The 19,432-nt window shown below is 26.6% G+C and overlaps 1 protein-coding gene across 1 annotated transcript in view; it reads left to right on the top strand.

The window, feature by feature from the left end:
• LOC100215347 (exocyst complex component 3) overlaps positions 1–13,829 on the top strand; it is a 56,351-nt gene extending 42,522 nt beyond the window's left edge. Inside the window, exons 20-26 of the mRNA XM_065802250.1 lie at positions 6,662–6,715; positions 6,795–6,967; positions 7,126–7,206; positions 8,214–8,285; positions 8,382–8,577; positions 11,090–11,182; positions 13,697–13,829. Coding sequence (XP_065658322.1) covers positions 6,662–6,715; positions 6,795–6,967; positions 7,126–7,206; positions 8,214–8,285; positions 8,382–8,577; positions 11,090–11,182; positions 13,697–13,813 — 786 coding nt within the window. The 3' untranslated portion in view covers positions 13,814–13,829. The remainder of the gene's footprint in view (positions 1–6,661; positions 6,716–6,794; positions 6,968–7,125; positions 7,207–8,213; positions 8,286–8,381; positions 8,578–11,089; positions 11,183–13,696) is intronic.
• Positions 13,830–19,432: the final 5,603 nt, after the last annotated feature.

Below are 19,432 nucleotides of genomic sequence, written 5' to 3'. Positions count from 1 at the left end.
GGTGCAATTAGTTTTATAAACAACCCAAACAGCCCAGCAAGTTTGGCTAATATCTGCCCAATGATTTTAACATTGTTCTGTAAGGGTAAAAACTGAGTAAATTTTTTGGAGCTTAGTTAGAGAAAACACAATAAGAAATTATAATGGCTAGACATTTTTTTGTTTTGTTTGTTTGAATAAAAAAATATCATACATTCATAGTGTTTCACTATGAATGTATGATATTTTTTTAAAAATTTATAAACTTTAGTCAAGTTTATAATTTTTTTTTACTATCAAAATCATTTTTAAAAAATTTTCATTTTCAAATTTTACTTTCAAAAAATCAGGTGAGGATTAGGACCATCATCCTTCTACTACTGACATGTATAATCGAGGAAGAAGTGAGAAGTTTTTTTGGGTAGAAGTGTCGAGGAAGAAGTGAGAAGAAATTTTCTGACTTAAAAAACCTCTTATCTTGGTTGTTCTTGGTAAGCTCAAGATGGTGTCACAAAAATACTATTTTAGGGCAAATGTTAACTGCATCTGGCTACTCTTTTTCAGAAGGTTCTCTAATTTAGGAGTAAATAAAAAATTTCTGTTGACCAGCCTTCTTCATCTAACAGGCTGCAGTGGCTGACTTCAGAAGCTGTGTAGGTATTCCGCATGGACCTTAAGCTTCTAATCTTAGAAGGCTTTTTGGGAAAAAAATTATTTTACTTTATTCTTTAAAAGATGAGCAAATAATTTTTTATTTGCTTTATTTATGCGTTCATAAATTAAATTCATTGTTCATCTGGTTTGAAGTATAACTTTGATTGCTAGTGTATTTTTATTTTGCACAATAAAATGCAAAAATATGTAAAATTGCCCCCTAATATAATTGCAAAAATTGTTTAATTTTACTTTTTACATTATTTGAATTTCATGTTAATTGCTTTTAAGAACTATAATAAACTAAAAAACCACTTCATTGGTTAAATTAAGCACTTGCAATGGTCAAATGGGAATTCACGATTCTAAAATTATTTAGTTAAAAGATATTGCTGAAAATGTAGCTTGTTAAATTAAACAATTTTTTTAATTAAAATACTTTTTTTAGTTTTAAATTTAAGATATTAAAATTAAAACTAAAAAAATGTATACTAAAAAGATATTAGGATTTTAAATTTATCAATTATTGTTTTAATTATTTAAATATTAAATATAAATTTAATTATTAGTTTAAAATTAACTATTTGGTTTTAAATTTAATTATTGCTTGTTTCCCTGACAATTTAATTGTTTTATAATCATGGAGCTGAAACGACGTCTTGAATTTCTAGTTTGTTTGTTTGACCTAGTTAAAATATTTTCAAAATGATTAAAAAAATCTGCGAGAAAGTTTTATTATTAAATCTATCTTTAAAAAGAAAAAAAATTTACCTTTTATTTACAAATCAAACAATAGATTTAAACTATATTTAAACCTATTGTTTGAATAGATTTAAATATAGTTTCTCTAACAAAATAAATAGTTGTTGGGCTAATTAAATTTTTGTTTTTTAATCGAAATTCCAAGTTATCACATAGAAGATTATTTAAAAAGTTTATTTCAAAGCATAAAAATTGTTTTAAATGACAAGAGAAAAAAAAAGAATCTTAATTGTGCTTTTATTTGTTCTGTATGGATGTAAGTGTTTTAATTCAAACTATCTAGTACAGGGGTCTGCAACTTATTTTAAGTAAATTTTTTTTTAACATTTTTTTAAAAACCTACAGAGAGCCGTAAGGTTGCTAGTGAAAAAGATTTATAATAAACTATAATAAATAGTTACTTGTCATCTCCCTCAGGGAGTTAGGTTGTTTTATTACTTGTGTATATTTAATTACTACTTTATATGTGTATGGCCCTTATGAAATTATGATTAGTTAATATTAAACTTTTCTATTGAAAATTTTTCTATTATTAAGAGATGTTATTATCAACAACTTATTATTTTATGATATTCAATGATAGTTAAATATCTAATTTTTTTTTTTTTACATATTGTAAAGTAAATAAACAAATAAATAGTCAAATCTAACAATTTAATAAAAATGAACAAAAAGATTAGTGAGATTTTTGTGAGTGAATTAAAGGGCTTATTGTGAAACAATGACAAGCCACAAAAGCAAATATTTGAGAAAAATGACTTTTAAGTTTTATTTTAATCTATAAAATTACATTTTGCAGTAAGATGATTTTATAGCTCCAATTTTAAGAATTATGCCTTAATATCTTTTTGGCTATTTGTTTTATCGAAAATGGAGGTCTTCAGTTTTAGACTGCTTTCAAGGCTAATATTCATATATATAAGGTTAATATTCATATATATAAGGCTAATATTCATAATTAAAAGGCTAGTATTCATATATATAAGGCTAATATTCATTTAGAAAGTTACTTTTAGTGATGTCTATGTTGCTAAATATCTGTTCACAATAATATTTTGATACAAAAGCTATCAAGAATTCAAATGTCCAAGTTTTTTAGTTCTGTTTATAAAATGTTTTTGGTTTCGAATTTTTTAACTGAACTTCAAATTGAGCTATAATACCCTTTTAAAATTTATTGTGTTGCTATTTATAATAAATGGGTGTTTCAAAATTTATATATTAAGTTTTTCCTTTCTGAACTCTGTAAAAAAGTTTTTAAAAGAATCTTTAATTTTTTTTTTGATAGCAGCCAAAAAATATTTAGTTTTAATAACACATCCTGCATCTCTCTGCTTTTTCTAAAAAAAAAATTTTATTCTAAAATAACACAGATATTTGACTTTCAAAAGAAACTTTGAAATGTTTAAGTATCACATTCAAAAATTTACAGTTGACATTTTTGCGTGCAAATTTTATTTAGGTTTTTTTATGTGCATGAATAAAATTTGTAGGCAGATTACAAGTAATAGAGTAAATTATTTATTTTTACGAAAAAAAGATGTTCAATTTTTTTTTTAAAGTTGTAGAGAATATCGAGCTGTATTTAAATATATAAAAATCAAATAATTTTTTAAAAGTTTTTTATGAAACTATATTTGATTTAAAAAAAGTTTATTCCATTCAACACTTACATTCAGGGAGAATGAAATACACAAATATATGTGTATTAAAACAACACTTTGTTAAAAAAATAAAAAGCAATCAATAATAACATTTAAAAAAAAATCAATAATAACAATTAAAAAATCAATCAAATAAAATAATTTTTTTTATTCTTGTGATGATGTTGAGTCGTTTAGAGGTATTAGAGGTTGAATTGAGTTTTCAGTTGTGAGACACTTTTTGGTGCAATAAAACTCAGCGCCTTTTACATATCGCTTTGTTATTCATGTTTGACATACCAAATTTTGCAATTTGAATTTTCACACTGGTACCATTCCATATAATGACATGCTGAAGTTTCACCTAAAACTTTTCGGCACTTTTTACATTTAAATTGGTTTGCAGCTAATATTTTCGTTGGACTTGTTGCTTGGTTTATTTGCTATTTGCCATTAGAGCTAGGCTTACTTTGTTTTTTAGCTTACTTTGCTGCTTTTTTTCTAAACATCTTTCAATCTTTCAAGTATTTCAGGTTTGTTGAGACGCTTCCCTTTGAATCTTGGCACATCTACATTTTTTCTTTTTGGAATTTCCGCCAGCATCTAGCATCAGCTATGTGACATATGCTGATGCTAGATGTTGGCGGAAATTCAGAGGGCAGTGGCTGAGGTAGTGTAGTTCTTGATGCTAGTATTGGTGATGGTATTATCATAGATTCTGGTTGTTGAGATGATGAAAGCTCAGGTTCCGATGGCAGTGTTTCAAATGTATTAGCAATTTGAAACTTTGACTGATTGATTTTATTGATGTCAAGTGGAAACAAGCCAGTATTCTGAAACCCAGTGACTATTTGGGTACGTGTAAAAACTTCACCAGAGCTGAAAAGTTTTTTTTGCAGGTGACTAAAACATTCTTTTGATTAGTTGCTGAACTTTGTCTCTGCATAAAACTGTTGAAGTGATTTATGTCAAACTCTTTTGACATAGCAATAAATACCAACATCTAGTGGCTGCAGAATATGTGACAAGTGAGTTGGGAAGCAAATTAACCAGATATTGTTTTCGATGCAAATAAGTACAGCCCGATAAGTGACATGTGTCACATGTCCATCTACGACTAAAATATGAATACCTAAAATTAGATAACTATATTTAGATTGATGTGATCTTTTGTTAATTTAAAATTAGATAAATATAATTAAATAACTAAAATTAGATTGAACTTGTTACCTGGAATTTTCTTAATGTCGGGAACATACACGTTAGTGAGCCATTGCACAAATTGCTTATCTTTCATCAATCCGGACGGAGATATAGCGTATATGGCATCATCTAGACCACCTAAACACCAATCTCTGTACAGGTGTTTTTTTGATTTAAAAGTTAAAGAGATTTTGATTTAAGAAATAAAGAGCTTTATTTGTCACATGAGATTTAATTTAAAAAAGCTGCATTTAAGAAGTGAGCTATTGCTTCACTTATTATAAGCGTATTTCATTCAACCCCACAATTTTCCTTTTCCGTTTTTTACTCATAACTTTTTTTCCTAAATAGCAAGTTTAATTTAAAAAAAAGATTCTTGATCAGCATAAAAAACTATGCCATAAAACTTTTTAAGTTCAATGATATCAAATTTAACTTTCGAGAGTTTTACGATCATTTTTCAAAATAAGAAAAAATCTTATTACGCATACAAAAACTTAAAAATTTATGACAATTTTTTTTAATCAAAAATAAAATTTGATATCATATGACTAAAATGATTTTCCAATAACTAATTAAGGGCAAAAGAATAAACGTTGGCATAATTATTTCATTCTACCCGCTATTTCATTTTACCCTGTTTTACTCTATCTATTTAGTATTATTTGTAGTCTTCTATTACTTATAATCTAGTTAGTGTTGTTGCGACTATTAAATAATTTGACTGTCGACTAAATCAACTAATATATTTTCTAAAGTTGACTAAAATCGACTAATACATTTTTGAAATTGATTAAAGTTGATTTAGTCAAAGTATAAGAATATATATATATATATTTTTTTTTCAATAAATTGTAGTTAAAAAAATAAAGTAAGTTATACACGTCATTACAATCATATTTAAAATATGATCGTATAAGATTAATGCATTTAGATTTTGGAGCTTCACAACTTAATTTTGCCCCAGGGCCCTGAGCCAGTTTGGAGCGGCCCCTGTATGAAAGTATTTATGAAAATCACAAGTATCAAGTAAACAAACGAAAAAAAGTTTATGAAATGCATAATCAAAAGTTTAGTTAGGTAGAAATAATGCTAACATGCTATAAATTAAATAAAATTTTAGGAGATTAAACAAGATAAGGTAAAAGTTATAATAGTACATACTATTGTTATTAAACGAACAAACAAAAATTGAAAAGTTAAATTAAATGAAAAGATACATGGATTTATAGATTTTTATTTGACTAAATTTTAGTTGATCAAAAGGAAGTCCATAGTTGATTAAATTGACTATCAGATTTTTCAAAGTTGACTATTTTCAACTAGTCGATTTAGTTTAAGTCAATATCAACACTAATTTTAATCTGCTTTTATCTGTTATCTGCTGTTATTTGTAATATGTTAACATTCTTATCTTTTATTATCATTTGTTGTAAATTAATATCTGTTATGTGGTCTATCTTTATTATGTTGACCACTGTCCTTATAAATCTTTTATCTGCCCTTGTATTTAATTCTGTTATCACTTTTGGGCAAGTTCTTCTAATGAAGCCCTTTCTTTTTTAGAAAGGGCTTCATGAAAAGAACTATGGTTTAAAAGATACAATAATAATGTATTTAAACCTGCTTTAACTAATGATGCAGGTCTTGGTTTAGAGGCATCTCAAGACTCATATTTAACTGTCTTGGTCTTGAGGCATGGAGTCTTTTTCTTGGTCTTGAAAGCCTGGTGTATTGGTCTTGGTCTTTTTTTTCAACTATTTTCTTGCTTTTTAACTCTTGGAATAACTTTGTCGTCATTACAGGTGAAAATATTTTACGCCTAAAATTTGAAGTGCCATTCTTTTGTTTGCATTTGTTTATGTGTTCCATACATAATTGTAAAATTTTTGAAGGAGAAATTAATCATATTCTCAAGGGTGAGGTGGGAACAATAGCATAACCACAATCTTTATCACACACTTTGTCTTGAAAACTTTGAGGTGAATATGGGATTATTGGTTGTTGGCAATGAAACTGGACTTTGCATTTGAGTTTTTGCAAAGTGTATTATGAAAAACAAAACATTTACTCCATTCAATCAGGTTGATGAATTCTTACATTCTGCTTGATTAGTTCATTCTTTCAGCTTGATGGATTCATTCTTTTAGTTGCATTATCCGCAAAACACACTGGATTTAACTTTTATCAGCAAAACACACTGGCTTTTTCTTTTTATCAGAGGTTTTCTATTTTTTCAATATTTTAAAGTAACGTAAGGAGGTCATGAGTTATATGGGGGCTTTTTTTGTACATTATTATCCTTAAAATACAAATATTTGATAAAATCAATAACTTTAAAAAAAATACATACCTAAGTATATTTACCTTAAAATTTAGTTAATATTTTAGTTTAAATCTAAAACAATCCATTTCTTTAGGTATCAATTTGTAATAACTGCATAATAATTGCTGAGTTTTCTGAACAAATGAAGGTTAGTTTTTTGTTGTTGTTGTTGTTGTTTTTTGTTTGTTTAAATATTTTTATTTATTATTACAATCTTTTTTAAAAAGAATCAACAACGTGCTGAGCTAGGAGAAGAAACTTTCAGTGAAACTCGTTTAGCTGCTTTTAACTCAGCAATAAATGCTTATAAAACTCTTTCCTTTGAAATTTGTGATATTTTATTAGACAGTGTTTTTGTGGATGTTGCAGTGTATTATCAAGATTTATTTACAAGAAAATGGTAAAAAAATTTAATTATTAATAAATTATTAGCTAAATAAATGTTATTTACTCTACATTAATAATTAAGCTTATGATAACGTTTTGAATAAATTATGATAATTTTTTTATTTTTGATTTATCAACTGTTTATTAGGTTTCAATCTTTTTAATGTTTAGGCTAGGATCCCCTGTTGTTATAGCAACAGTGATAGCTACCCTAGAAGATTATTCTAATGATTATGTCCATCTTAAACACCTGTGAGTTTTGCAAAATATATTATTTTGGTTTTATATGCAGGTTTTTTTAGAAGACTGGCCTGATTGAATAATAAGTCTCATTAGTGTGTTCCTGAAGGTTTGTTTTGTTTCAAATCTTGACATCGTAGGAACATGTTTTAAAAGGGTAGTAATCCTTCCTAAAATATTTTTACTGAAACCTGACTGTTATTGAAATGCCAAAAGTTTCTTAGTTTATATGCGTACACTTTATTGCATGTACATGATATAAAATGTTAAATTTATAATCTAAAAAGCGATAAAAAAAACTTGGATTTTGAAATATATTATTTAAAAACTAAAGTTGACAAAAAATTTTACATTTTGAAACTATTTATGATTGAGAAGGTTTAATGAGATTAAAGTATGATTAATTGAATTTTTGTGAAGTTTTGTGAGGTATTTTCATGTAAATGTAGCCACACTAATGGTTTAAGTAAAGGGAAAACATTGTTATTTTAAAAGGTTTACAAATTGTATTTGTATAAGCATGAATGCCTGTTAACCTCAAAAACTGTCATACAAATAGACTAATCATAAATTGTTATTTCTTCTTTTAGATAATTGTCTATTTTGTTTTTAAAATTGCTCAAGGATGACGCATTTACAAAGTCATCTGGAGGAAGTTTCAGACGACGTTTATGACCATTATCAATTCTTGTAAAAAAAATTTAAAACATGACCTTAGTCTTTAAAGCTTAAAACATGACCTAAATCTCAGACAAATGTTATAGTTGTATGAGAGGTATTATAAACCTATATCTCAGACATATTTTATGGTTGTATGAGATCTATTACAGACATTTTATAATTATATCAGACTTATATCAGACATTTATAGTTATGTTAGAGCTATTATAGACTTGTATCAAATATATTTTATAGTTATTCAGACATTTTATACTTTAGGCCAGATATAAAAATATTTTATTTTTTTAAGTTTTTCTACCCAGTTATGAACCACAAGTAAACTAATGAATGTTTTTTAGAGCATTTCAATATATAATGAAACAAGCAGAAGATAGAATTATTTTGGAGTATGTACGAGCAGTGTTGTCGAGGTATAAAAATGTTTCTTTTTTTTTTTACTGTGTTGTTTAATGATTCGTTAAATGGTTTTATCATTTAAGTATATTTATTTTTTATATATACATTAGGCGAATCACTTTTCGTAATCTTGATGAACGTAAAGACGCAGCTTCACAAATTAAAGAGGAAGCCAAAAAAATATCTGAAACTATAAGTCGGATTTCAAAAGTTGAAATTTCTCAAGATTCCCCTTGCTCAATACTTAATTTAATAGCTGAAGTACTTCGTTTGAAAAGCACAGATATCGTGTCTCTGGAAATTTCTGTTAGTTTTTTAGTTTTTTCTAAAAACTATATAATAAAAACTAATTTTATAAAATTAAAATCTGTAATAAAACTATTTATAGCATTATTAGTCAACTTATTTGACTTAAATAAAAAGTCAACAATAAAGTTTTGAGTCAAATAAATCAATACAAAAAAAAATTTTATGAATAAAATTCTTCACCAATAACAAATTAAAACTAATTTAGTAATATTAAGTACATTATAGTAATTCAACACACTAAATATATCATCATTGACATTCTAGTTGTTTGTTTTTTTTTGACACATCTAATCTGCAAAAAGTATGATGCTATTTTGTTCACATATAAGTCAACATTTTATTTCTTTTTCCTTGCTCCCATACTTAATTTTTTTTTTATTAACATTGTACTTTATTTTGCTTCTCAACTTTCAGATTTATTGAAGTTATAATCTTCTCAATCTTATACTTTTGTTGGATTTCAATTTTCATTTTTTTGCACTTGTTGAAGTCATTATTGGAATGACCGGCAGGCATTGATGTCAATAGCGGGAATGTGGTATTTCTGCTATTGACATTGCTACCATCCTCTAAAGATAGCTGTAAAGCCTTGGCACTGTTATGGTGGGTCTGACATGCTTCTTTCTAAACAACCGCCTACTTAAAGTAGTCCAATGGGTTCAAGTCTGAATTTGAAAGGAGCCACATTGAGTGGTACTGATGAGATTTTTCAGAGGGTTGAGCAGGTGCATCATACTGTTAAAATACATAATTACCTTCTGGGTATGTCTTCTTCATCCTAGAAACAACTTTTGTCTGTAGAAGCCTAAAATATTCTTCTAAGTCAACTTTTTGCTTTTTGGAACAAACACTGGAGCACTGAAATTATTTTGAGTCTTACCCAACTGAAGAAGACTGAAGAAATAAAACCGATATGTGTCTCTATTTTTTATTGAATATTCAAAAATTTTGTGTCTAAAAAAAAAATAAAAACAGTTCCACAGATATCTAAAAGTTGTTGCTGGAGCCTTAAAAAGTAGATCTTCATAATTTTTAAATATGGAAATAGTAACATCCATCATATACCAAAGCGCAACTCTCACCAGTAATTATTTTAACTTTTTCTGAGAAGTTACTACCCTCTACCTAACTTCTTGTGTTTCTTTGCAATATTTTTTTTTTCTTTTTAATTAAATAGCAATTGAGTACCCAAACTCATCAATGTTGAAAATATTACCTGCAGAGATCTTTTGCATTCTATTGCTATCAAACCATTCTGGTTCTATTACAATGTAAAACATTTGATCCATGGTCTGATTAAAGCCCTGCAACTCTTTAAATTGAAACAATTTCTAGCTTACAAATGGAAAGCCGTGGTGGTTTAAATAAAATTTTCATGAAGGTACAAGCGACTTTTTTCTCTTTCTGACTAAAAGTCGAACTTTCTTTAAATGCTTTGTTATGACCTTTGAGTTATAAAGTATTGGTTGAGTTTGTTAATTGTTATTGATTCCATCACTTATTGATTATTTTTAAAACTATGTCCAGTTATTTATTTGAATAACTGGATAAATAATTACACTTCATTTTGCAGACCATGTCATATAGCCTAAGACCCAACTCTACAAAACAATAGTAACAACTCTAATTTGCTCATTATGTACTTTTTTTATATCCTTCTTATTGTTTAATTATTGTTTAATGCTACACCTCCATGTGCCATGTCTTCTGTAACAACATTTTTTCACAGCATTCTGCCATCCTTCTAAAATCCATGTTTCTTGTTTTCTTTTGCCCACTTTTACATTGTTTTTTTTTTTCATATTTTATTTCATTCAAACATGAATTAAAATACTTCTAAACAAAACTTTTAATAATACATTTTATCTTTCTGACTTACAAAAAAATATTAATAAATAAGGACATTTTAATAAATAATTTTTGGATATTTTATTTTACCAAAGTTAATAGTTAAATAATACAATCAAGCTGATCCCATTAAGGGAAGTGACTATACTATCAACAGTCTATATAACAAGAAAATCTTTCACTACACAACAAACTATAACATTTAAAGTTTAACATTGAGTTAGCCTGAATTATTGTTCACATTATAAATAGCTTACAATTACTTATAAAAAAGTTGTGTCTCCTCCAACAATCCAAACAAACGTGACTTTAAAAATGAGTTTTCAAATAAAATATAAAATTTCCCATGTTTTTGCAACAAATCTTGTTTTTGAAATGTTATCTAGGTAAAAAAATTCCAAAACCACACACACAATTATATTAATCCGTGTCTATATTACTTGCATTTAGTCTATATGCTAAAGACAATTGATTTAAATTTTAATTAGAATAATTCCAACCAAAAATAAAGCTTTATTAATCTTTTTATCTGTTATTTATAAGTATGTGTTGTTTGTTTTACTACATTGTGTGCATTTACTACCTTAAATTTGTGCGAGTTTTTTGTAGTTACAAGAAGTGTTTTTAGTAATTTTAAAGTTTTTACTTTTAAATTCTGTAGGGTTTGGCAACTAAGTATCCAGATTTTAGAGCTGATCATGCTTTAGCATTACTTGCAGTTAGAGGAGATATGGGAAGAACAGAGTGTTTACAGGTAATTACTGGTGTTATATATAAAGTCCTGTCAGTGTTGTTGTTGTTGTTGTTGTTATTGTTGTTATTGTTGTTATTTCAACCAAAAAGTATCAATTTGAAGTACTAATTTTTTCATTTGAGGTTTTTGTCACATTAATCTTGTCAAAGTTTTTTTATATGTCTTTCAAAATTATGCAGTTTTTGTCCACAACATGCTTTAACATAAGTTTAAACCCATTTGTTAACGATATTTAGTTAATTAGCTTTACACTTATCGCATTTTTTTAAAATTTTGTTGGTAGCCTCCCGTTAAAAGTTTTGAACCTTTGTCAACATAGTTATGATTATTGCAACTTCAGCAACTTTTTCCTTGCCAAACATTTTTCTATGTGATTAGAAATATGAATGACAGCTTCCTCTATTTGTTGCAACTTAATGGGAAACAAATAATCGCTGATACCAGCTAGTCGCTGGTTTCCGCAATTAATTTTTTGTATTGCTCCTAAAGAACCTAAAGTTCTTAAATTCTCATTTAATTAAACATTAAACTTTTAGGAAGATGCGGTTCCAAAGCTAGTACAGAACATTCTTTATGCTCCGGATACTTTATGTTCATGATAATGTTTCTCAATTTCAAAAACTTTGTTTTCACAATAGATAGGTTCAAACAGGTCTTACTTAAAAAATTCAAAATACACAGACAAAGATTGTGCTGTATGCAGAAAAGATTTAAAATATGATAGAAAAGTACAAATATACTTTGTTTACTTTCAGAAAGTTTCTCCCTCCATTGGTTGAAGTCCTTCGTTGATCATACGTCAGAACAACGTTGACCTGATACTTTCGATGCTGTTTTGATGTTAGCTTAACATACTGTGCTAGCTGGGTTGTGTTGTCAGTTGTCATATTTTTTATGGATTTTTATGCACTCGACATATCATTAGTAATGTACTAGTCAAACACTATTTTACAGTGTTGTAAGTGTTATAAAGCATCAAAAAATGTCAACCTACTAAAAGTAATAGTGGAGGTTAATATGGCTCTAAAAAAAAAACTCTTAAAATGAAATATGTAGCATCATTGCCACCTATACTAAAAGGCCTCATAAACACGTAAATCAGAGCCTGGGGCTGGGGGCTAATAAAAAACAACAACTAAGAAAAAGTTAAGTTTAGCATAAATATTTGCTTGTAATAAAGCGTTTCCACTTTGTGTGAGTGAACTATGGCTAATCTATTTATTTTACTTAATAATTAAAACCTATTCATATTCATATATTCATAACAAGCTTATTACAAAGATAAAAAAAACATTAGCTCTAAAACTTTGTCTATAAAAACAAAACTTAGAAAAACGTTCCTCATCTATAAGATGCAAAATATTTTACAAAATCACACATTTTGTAAAATATTTTGTATTTTATAGAGGCCACAAAAAAAATTAATTATATAGTATATTTTTTAATGCTGAAATTTTGAAAAAACTAATTTGTAACAAAGTTTTTAAAATATTGCATAGATATAGATTAAAATGATAAAATTTTTACCAAAATCACAAAACAGGCAAAATCCCACTTCCCTGGTAGTACCACGCTCAACTTGTTTCTCTGTGCAGCGATCTTGTTCATTGAGGCTTGTGTTTCGGAGTTATAGAGTTGAGGGAGGATTGTAACCACAAAAAGCGGTTATAACCCTCCCTCAACTCTATAGCCTCCTCAACTGAGGTGGTCCTCTCAGCCTTGGGGAGGTGAATAGTTAAAAAATATACATATCAATAGTATTACTTCTAAGAAAGTATTTTTTCTGGCAGTTATGCCCACTTTTTGCAGATAAAAAATCTATGTTTATACTGATATGGAGACTTTACTGGTATGGATGACTTATTGCAGATTGATTTTTCTTATGAGCATTGTGAATGAGTTTAAAAAGCTAAAATTTCAAAATAATTTATCTACATTTCTTTATTTAAAACAAAATAAATTTAAACAAATTCTAAAAAAAAACCTTATTTAAATTTTTTATCGTTATTAACTCCTTTAGTTTTTTTTTTTTTTTTTTTTTCTTATTGACTAATGCAACCGGTATCCCTCCAGCACTCTTTATTCCCTCTAAAACAAATAGAGTTTGTTCAAACAGAAATTTAGAATAAAGCTCACAAACTGGTAAAATTCTGCAAAGATGTTGAGATAAAAATAAAGTGATACTCATATAGAACTCAAAACAGTAGTTGCTTAAGACTCTATTTACTGCTTTTCCAAAGATTTAGCCAGCATGGTAAGAGATGATTTGATGTAGACTTCGTCAATCAATAGCAAACACTTTTTTTACATTTCATTTTCAAGTTTTGAAAAAACTGAGTTTGAAAACTCTGTACCATTTATTGCAGAATCCAGTTTTGAAGTTAGTTTTGATAGTTTTTACAAACAGCGTTTACAAGGCTGTTTGTTCAGTATTCTTAGTTAAAGAAATATGTCTAAATTAATAAATAATTTTTAAAACATTTGGATTATAATAATATAACTATTAATTTTTAGCTAATTAGCGATCTGAAGATTAAAGAAAACGAATCTTCAACATCAAAAGATGGTATATTTGGTCGGGTCATACCAGCAGGCTCTGTTCTTGAATCTCTCGGATCTAAATTCAAATAAATCTGTTTATATAAAGCAATTATTTTTTTAATTATTTTTAATTTATTCATATTTTATTAAGAAAAAAATTTTTTAAATTGTTTATTTTTATCTAATATTTTTCTGATATGTATAAATATGAAAAATATTATGTAAGGTCTAATATGTATATATATATATATACATATACATATGTATACATATATATATATATACATATATATATATATATATATATGCATATACATATATATATATATATATATATATATATATATATATATATATATATATATATATATATATATGCATGTATACAAACACATATATATACATACATATATATATACATGTGTATATATATGCATATATATATACATATATATATACATGTGTATATATATACATGTATATGTATGTATATATATATATATATATATATATATATATATATATATATATATATATATATATATGTATATATATATATATATATATATATATATATATATATATATATGTATATATATATATATATATATATATATATATATATATATATATATATATATATATATATATATATATATTTACAAAAGAAACTTATAATTTTTGTTTAATGTAAATTTTTTACGCCTAAAAACATTTTCTTGTACAAGTAAATATTTGTTATTACTGTATATAGTTTATTATTTATAGATTCAAATATTAACCATAATGAAACACAATCACATGATATAAAAAAAACCTTATACAGTTGACTCTCGATATCTCGAACTCGAGTGCGTAAGGGACCGGAAATAAAGTTTGAGATATGGAGTAGTCAAGATATCGAGTGTCAAGTGTCAACCAATTTTCTTAAGTCTGTAATGTTAATCTGTTGTTAAACATGCAATGTTTACTTTTAAAATTATATTGAGCGCTTTCTTAATTTTTATGTGAAAATTTTGAAGACGTATTTTACCTAGTAGTATTATAAATAAAGACAAAGATAACAAGAAACAAGTCCAAGAGTAACCATATTAACAATTTTCTTTTTGTTTATATTAATTTATTTGCAGGTTAAATAAAATATAAAAATAAATATTTTTTGATGGATTTAATTTTATTATTTAAAATAAATGACTAAGCGTTAGTCTAAAGATTCAACAGAGAATTAACTTCATAATTTTTGTATATGTTTTAAGGAATCCAAGACATTTAATATTTTTTCTAGTTTATTACTTCTAGTTTATTAAAAATTATGAATAAATTAAATACAACACGAAGTAATTCTTGTCCAGGTAGCAAAATAGAGTTTATGGGTTTTGGTTCTGACTTGTTGTGGTGCTGACCCTCTGAATTGCCCTTGGTGCTGACCCTATGAATTGCCAACCCTCAAAAACGTGTTGCAATTATTTCTGTTAGAAATGGAGAACTTAGACTCCAATCTTCAGTATATGTTAAAAAAGGTAATTCACCAAGCTGCCAAAAGGTCATCTTGTAGCGTTAGTTTAATCTCGTATTGTAATTCTATATTGTTATATTATATGTTATTATATTTAATATTTTCCTTTTATTTTATTTATTTCAATTTGTTTTTCTATTATATTATACTGTATTTAATATTATTAATGATTTTGATTTAGGTTGTTGCACAGTATAAAAAAGTGATTATCAATATTCAAGTTCAACCTAATCACTATATAATTTAGATAATTGAAAAAGAATGGAAAAGAGTTACTCAAACGTTTTGGGGAACAGTGAAAATTTGTATAAAAGGTAAGTTACATAATGAAATTGATATGTTGTTTAATATTTCATATAAATTTGTGTTTGCAACACAATGTTATATGCTAGGAAGCACTGACTCTAAATGTTCTGATTGTATTATTTCTCTGATCTATAATTGCCCTTCAAGTTTAAAAATTCCTGAAATAGAGCTAAAGTTTATCAGAGCTTAAAGAATAAAAGTTGGAATGAAAAATGCTTACCATATACATTGTAAAGACAAAAAAAAACATACTCAACTAACTAAGCAAAACAAAGGAACAGAAAATACGGTTGAGAGTGCTAATCAAAAGTTAGGGTTTAAAAAATTTTATGAGGAGCAGAATAAGAAAGCAGAGTTAAGTATTAACCAATTTTTGAATGAAGCAATAGATGTATATGATATTGAAAAACAACCGAATCACCCTATCAATTTATTTATGTCAAAATCAATTATAAAATAAAAGACTCATTTTATTTTATCATTGTTACAAATTTTGTCATTATTACAAATCATTTTCCTCTTCATGCCCAAACAGTTTTGAGATATGGAACATGTAACAAAGAAGCTGCTGCAATTTCTTCTGCAGTTCTTGTAGATCTTCTGCAGTTCTTGTAGATCTTCTGCAGTTCTTGTAGATCTTCTGCAGTTCTTGTAGATCTTCTGCAGTTCTTATAGATCTTGGACTTGTTAATGAAAAAGACAATAAACTGATTATTGACCACCACAAGATTCATAGGGAAAAGAAAAAAGTAATGGAAAAATTCCAGAAAGATGATTTACAGCTGTGTCAGTCAGAAGAAATAAAAGCTTTATTTTTTGATGGGGAAAAAAGATTAACTCTTATTAATGAACAAGATGAAACAACATTAAAATACTAATGTTAGTGGTTAAAAACAATAAAGATGGACTTTTATACTGTCACTAGTGAACCAGGAGGAAAGTATGTATTCCCCTTCTCTCCTCTTGAACCTAGCCTTAAAGAAAAAACCGCATTAATGATAGCCAAACCTATAGCAGATTGGTGTAAAAAATTTGATATAGATTGACAGTATATTGGAGTAGATTCTGCAGCTACTAACACCGGTAGGTTATGTGGGTCTATAAAAAGAATAGAGGATCTTCTTAATAAAAATTCAACTTGGATTATATGTATGCTGCATACAAATGAGCTTCCTCTTAAACATCTATTTCACGATCTTGATAGAAAAACAACTTTCAATAATGGATTCAGTAGAGTTGTGGGTAAGTTATTAAGTTGTGCTACATTACTTCCAGTTGCTCAAGATTTTCCAAGATTCTTTATTTGATATTTTAAAAAAGTCCAAAAACAAATTTCGAGTTTTAACAAAAAAAATGTTGTGTTGAAAATTTATAATATTTTATTGTTAACAATTTCGCCTTTTATCCCATTTTGGTAATTTATTATGAAGTAATGAAAAAAAAATTTTTTATAGTATATTTTAAAATCTCTTTGGATATCTGAAAAAAATATTTAAATTTTTAATTCTAAAAAAACTGAAAATTCTACTACACCCTAATATATATATATATATATATATATATATATATATATATATATATATATATATATATATATATATATATATATATATATATATATATATATATATATGCGAGGCTAAAAATTATATCAAATTATATCTTTGCATTATATCAACGCTCATCCAAATACATTGGATCAACGTTATTCCATATAAATTGAATCAACTTTGGGTTATATACATTGAATCAACATTGAGTTTGCAACATTGAGATCGCAAAAACAGTCGAGTTTTGTGATGTTTTTTCATACTTTGGACCAGTTTAATTGCACAAACTGTGTTTTGATGCGTCAGTATTAATCTTTTTATTGATATTATTGCTAAGCGCGTCACATAGGATCAATGTTGGATTTGCATCAAATAAATAGCTGATGCTCGCGATGGGTTTACATATTTTGTCCCAATATATGTGTGCTAATTGAAATGTTTTTAAAGTTAGAAAAAAACATAAAATAGGCTTAGTGATAAAGCTGACTAAAAATTAGTATAGTGTCGTTTGGCAGGAAGACAATTTATTTAAGTTTTAAACATGCTTTAAAAAGATTTATGAATTCAAAATATATAATAAAATGCTAATTTCCTAATAGTAGAGAAACTTGAACAGTTACTTTGGTCCAACGAAAAAATTAAAAAAAACACTTAGGGTTTATCTTCAAGCTACACAAAATAAACAATTTAAGCAGGAAATAACAAGAACTCTAGGATTAAAACACCATTGCATAAATGTTTTATTAATATGTATGTCATTTAAGAACATTTCAACGATATAAATACAGTATGAGATTAACTATGAGATTAAAGAATTACAGAGATTAAAGAGAGGTAAAGATAAGTCAGAAATGTTGTTTGAAAGAAATGAGTTCTTCATGTGTGGCTTTCAATATGTTATAGAGATTGTTTTAACGTTTTTTGATACCTGTTAATTACGAACTAAATTCTTTATTTGATATTATTGTTTTATTTTTTTCATCAGGTATACAATATAAAGATTTATTTTCTTCATCAGGTATACAATATAAAGATTTATTTTTTTCATCAGGTATACAATATAAAGATTTATTATCGTGAAAAACAGATTATGTATAGAAACTGTTTTATAAAAATAACAAGATCCGCATCATGTGACGTTTACAGATATTATAAAAATAACAAGATCTGCATCATGTGACGTTTACAAATATTATAAAAATAACAAGATCCGCATCATGTGACGTTTACAAATATTATAAAAATAACAAGATCTGCATCATGTGACGTTTACAAATATTATAAAAATAACAAGATCCGCTTCATGTGACGTTTACAAATATTATAAAAATAACAAGATCTGCATCATGTGACGTTTACAGATATTATAAAAATAACAAGATCTGCATCATGTGACGTTTACAAATATTATAAAAATAACAAGATCCGCATCATGTGACGTTTACAAATATTATAAAAATAACAAGATCTGCATCATGTGACGTTTACAAATATTATAAAAATAACAAGATCCGCATCATGTGACGTTTACAAATATTATAAAAATAACAAGATCCGCATCATGTGACGTTTACAAATATTATAAAAGAACAACTTATTTTTTTATCAAAGCAAAAAAAAATAGAAAAATACAGGGCAATAGAAGAATTACTTAAAATACAATTACAATGTGCTAAACACATGCAACAGCTATCTGTCCAAATTTTTATTAATACGCGATGCCAAATGGAAGGGTTCCATGTCAGTTTCTAAGAGGTTTTTTTAATTCTTAATTCGAAATATTTTTAAAAAATCGACTTTTTTTTAGATGTGACATTACGTTTGCAAATCTAATAAAAAAACTTAAAAAAACCCATAAAGCCCTACAACAAATACAGATCGATATCGATAAACTATCAGAAATAATATATAAAAAATATGAAAAAATCAAAAATCCAGTTAGTTTAAAAAACCGAAACCAAAAATGGGCAATAATAAACAATAATGACAAAGCATTGAAAAAAGACATGAAAAAATATAAAGAAATTCACAACGATACGACTCTACATGATAACTACAATAATAACAATACGATCTACATAATAACAATACGATTCTTCAAGTGGAAAACCAACCATTTAACAATGATATGACTCTACATGATAACGATGTGATATATTCATACACTGAAGAATATGATATTTTTAGTTAGGAAAATATGTATTAGTTATTTTTTATTTATTAAAATTACAGTCTATACAAAGCTTGTCTTTTTTCAAATGTTAAATTTGCAATATTACTTTGCGGAAGCGTCGATTTTACATTTAAATCTTCAGGAGGCGTTTCTTTCTTCTTTTT

This window comes from Hydra vulgaris, chromosome 08, assembly GCF_038396675.1.
Source record: "Hydra vulgaris chromosome 08, alternate assembly HydraT2T_AEP".
In the NCBI taxonomy this organism is placed as follows: domain Eukaryota; kingdom Metazoa; phylum Cnidaria; class Hydrozoa; order Anthoathecata; family Hydridae; genus Hydra; species Hydra vulgaris.
Note: the sequence above shows the minus strand (reverse complement) of the source record. Positions and strands in the feature narration are given on the sequence as shown.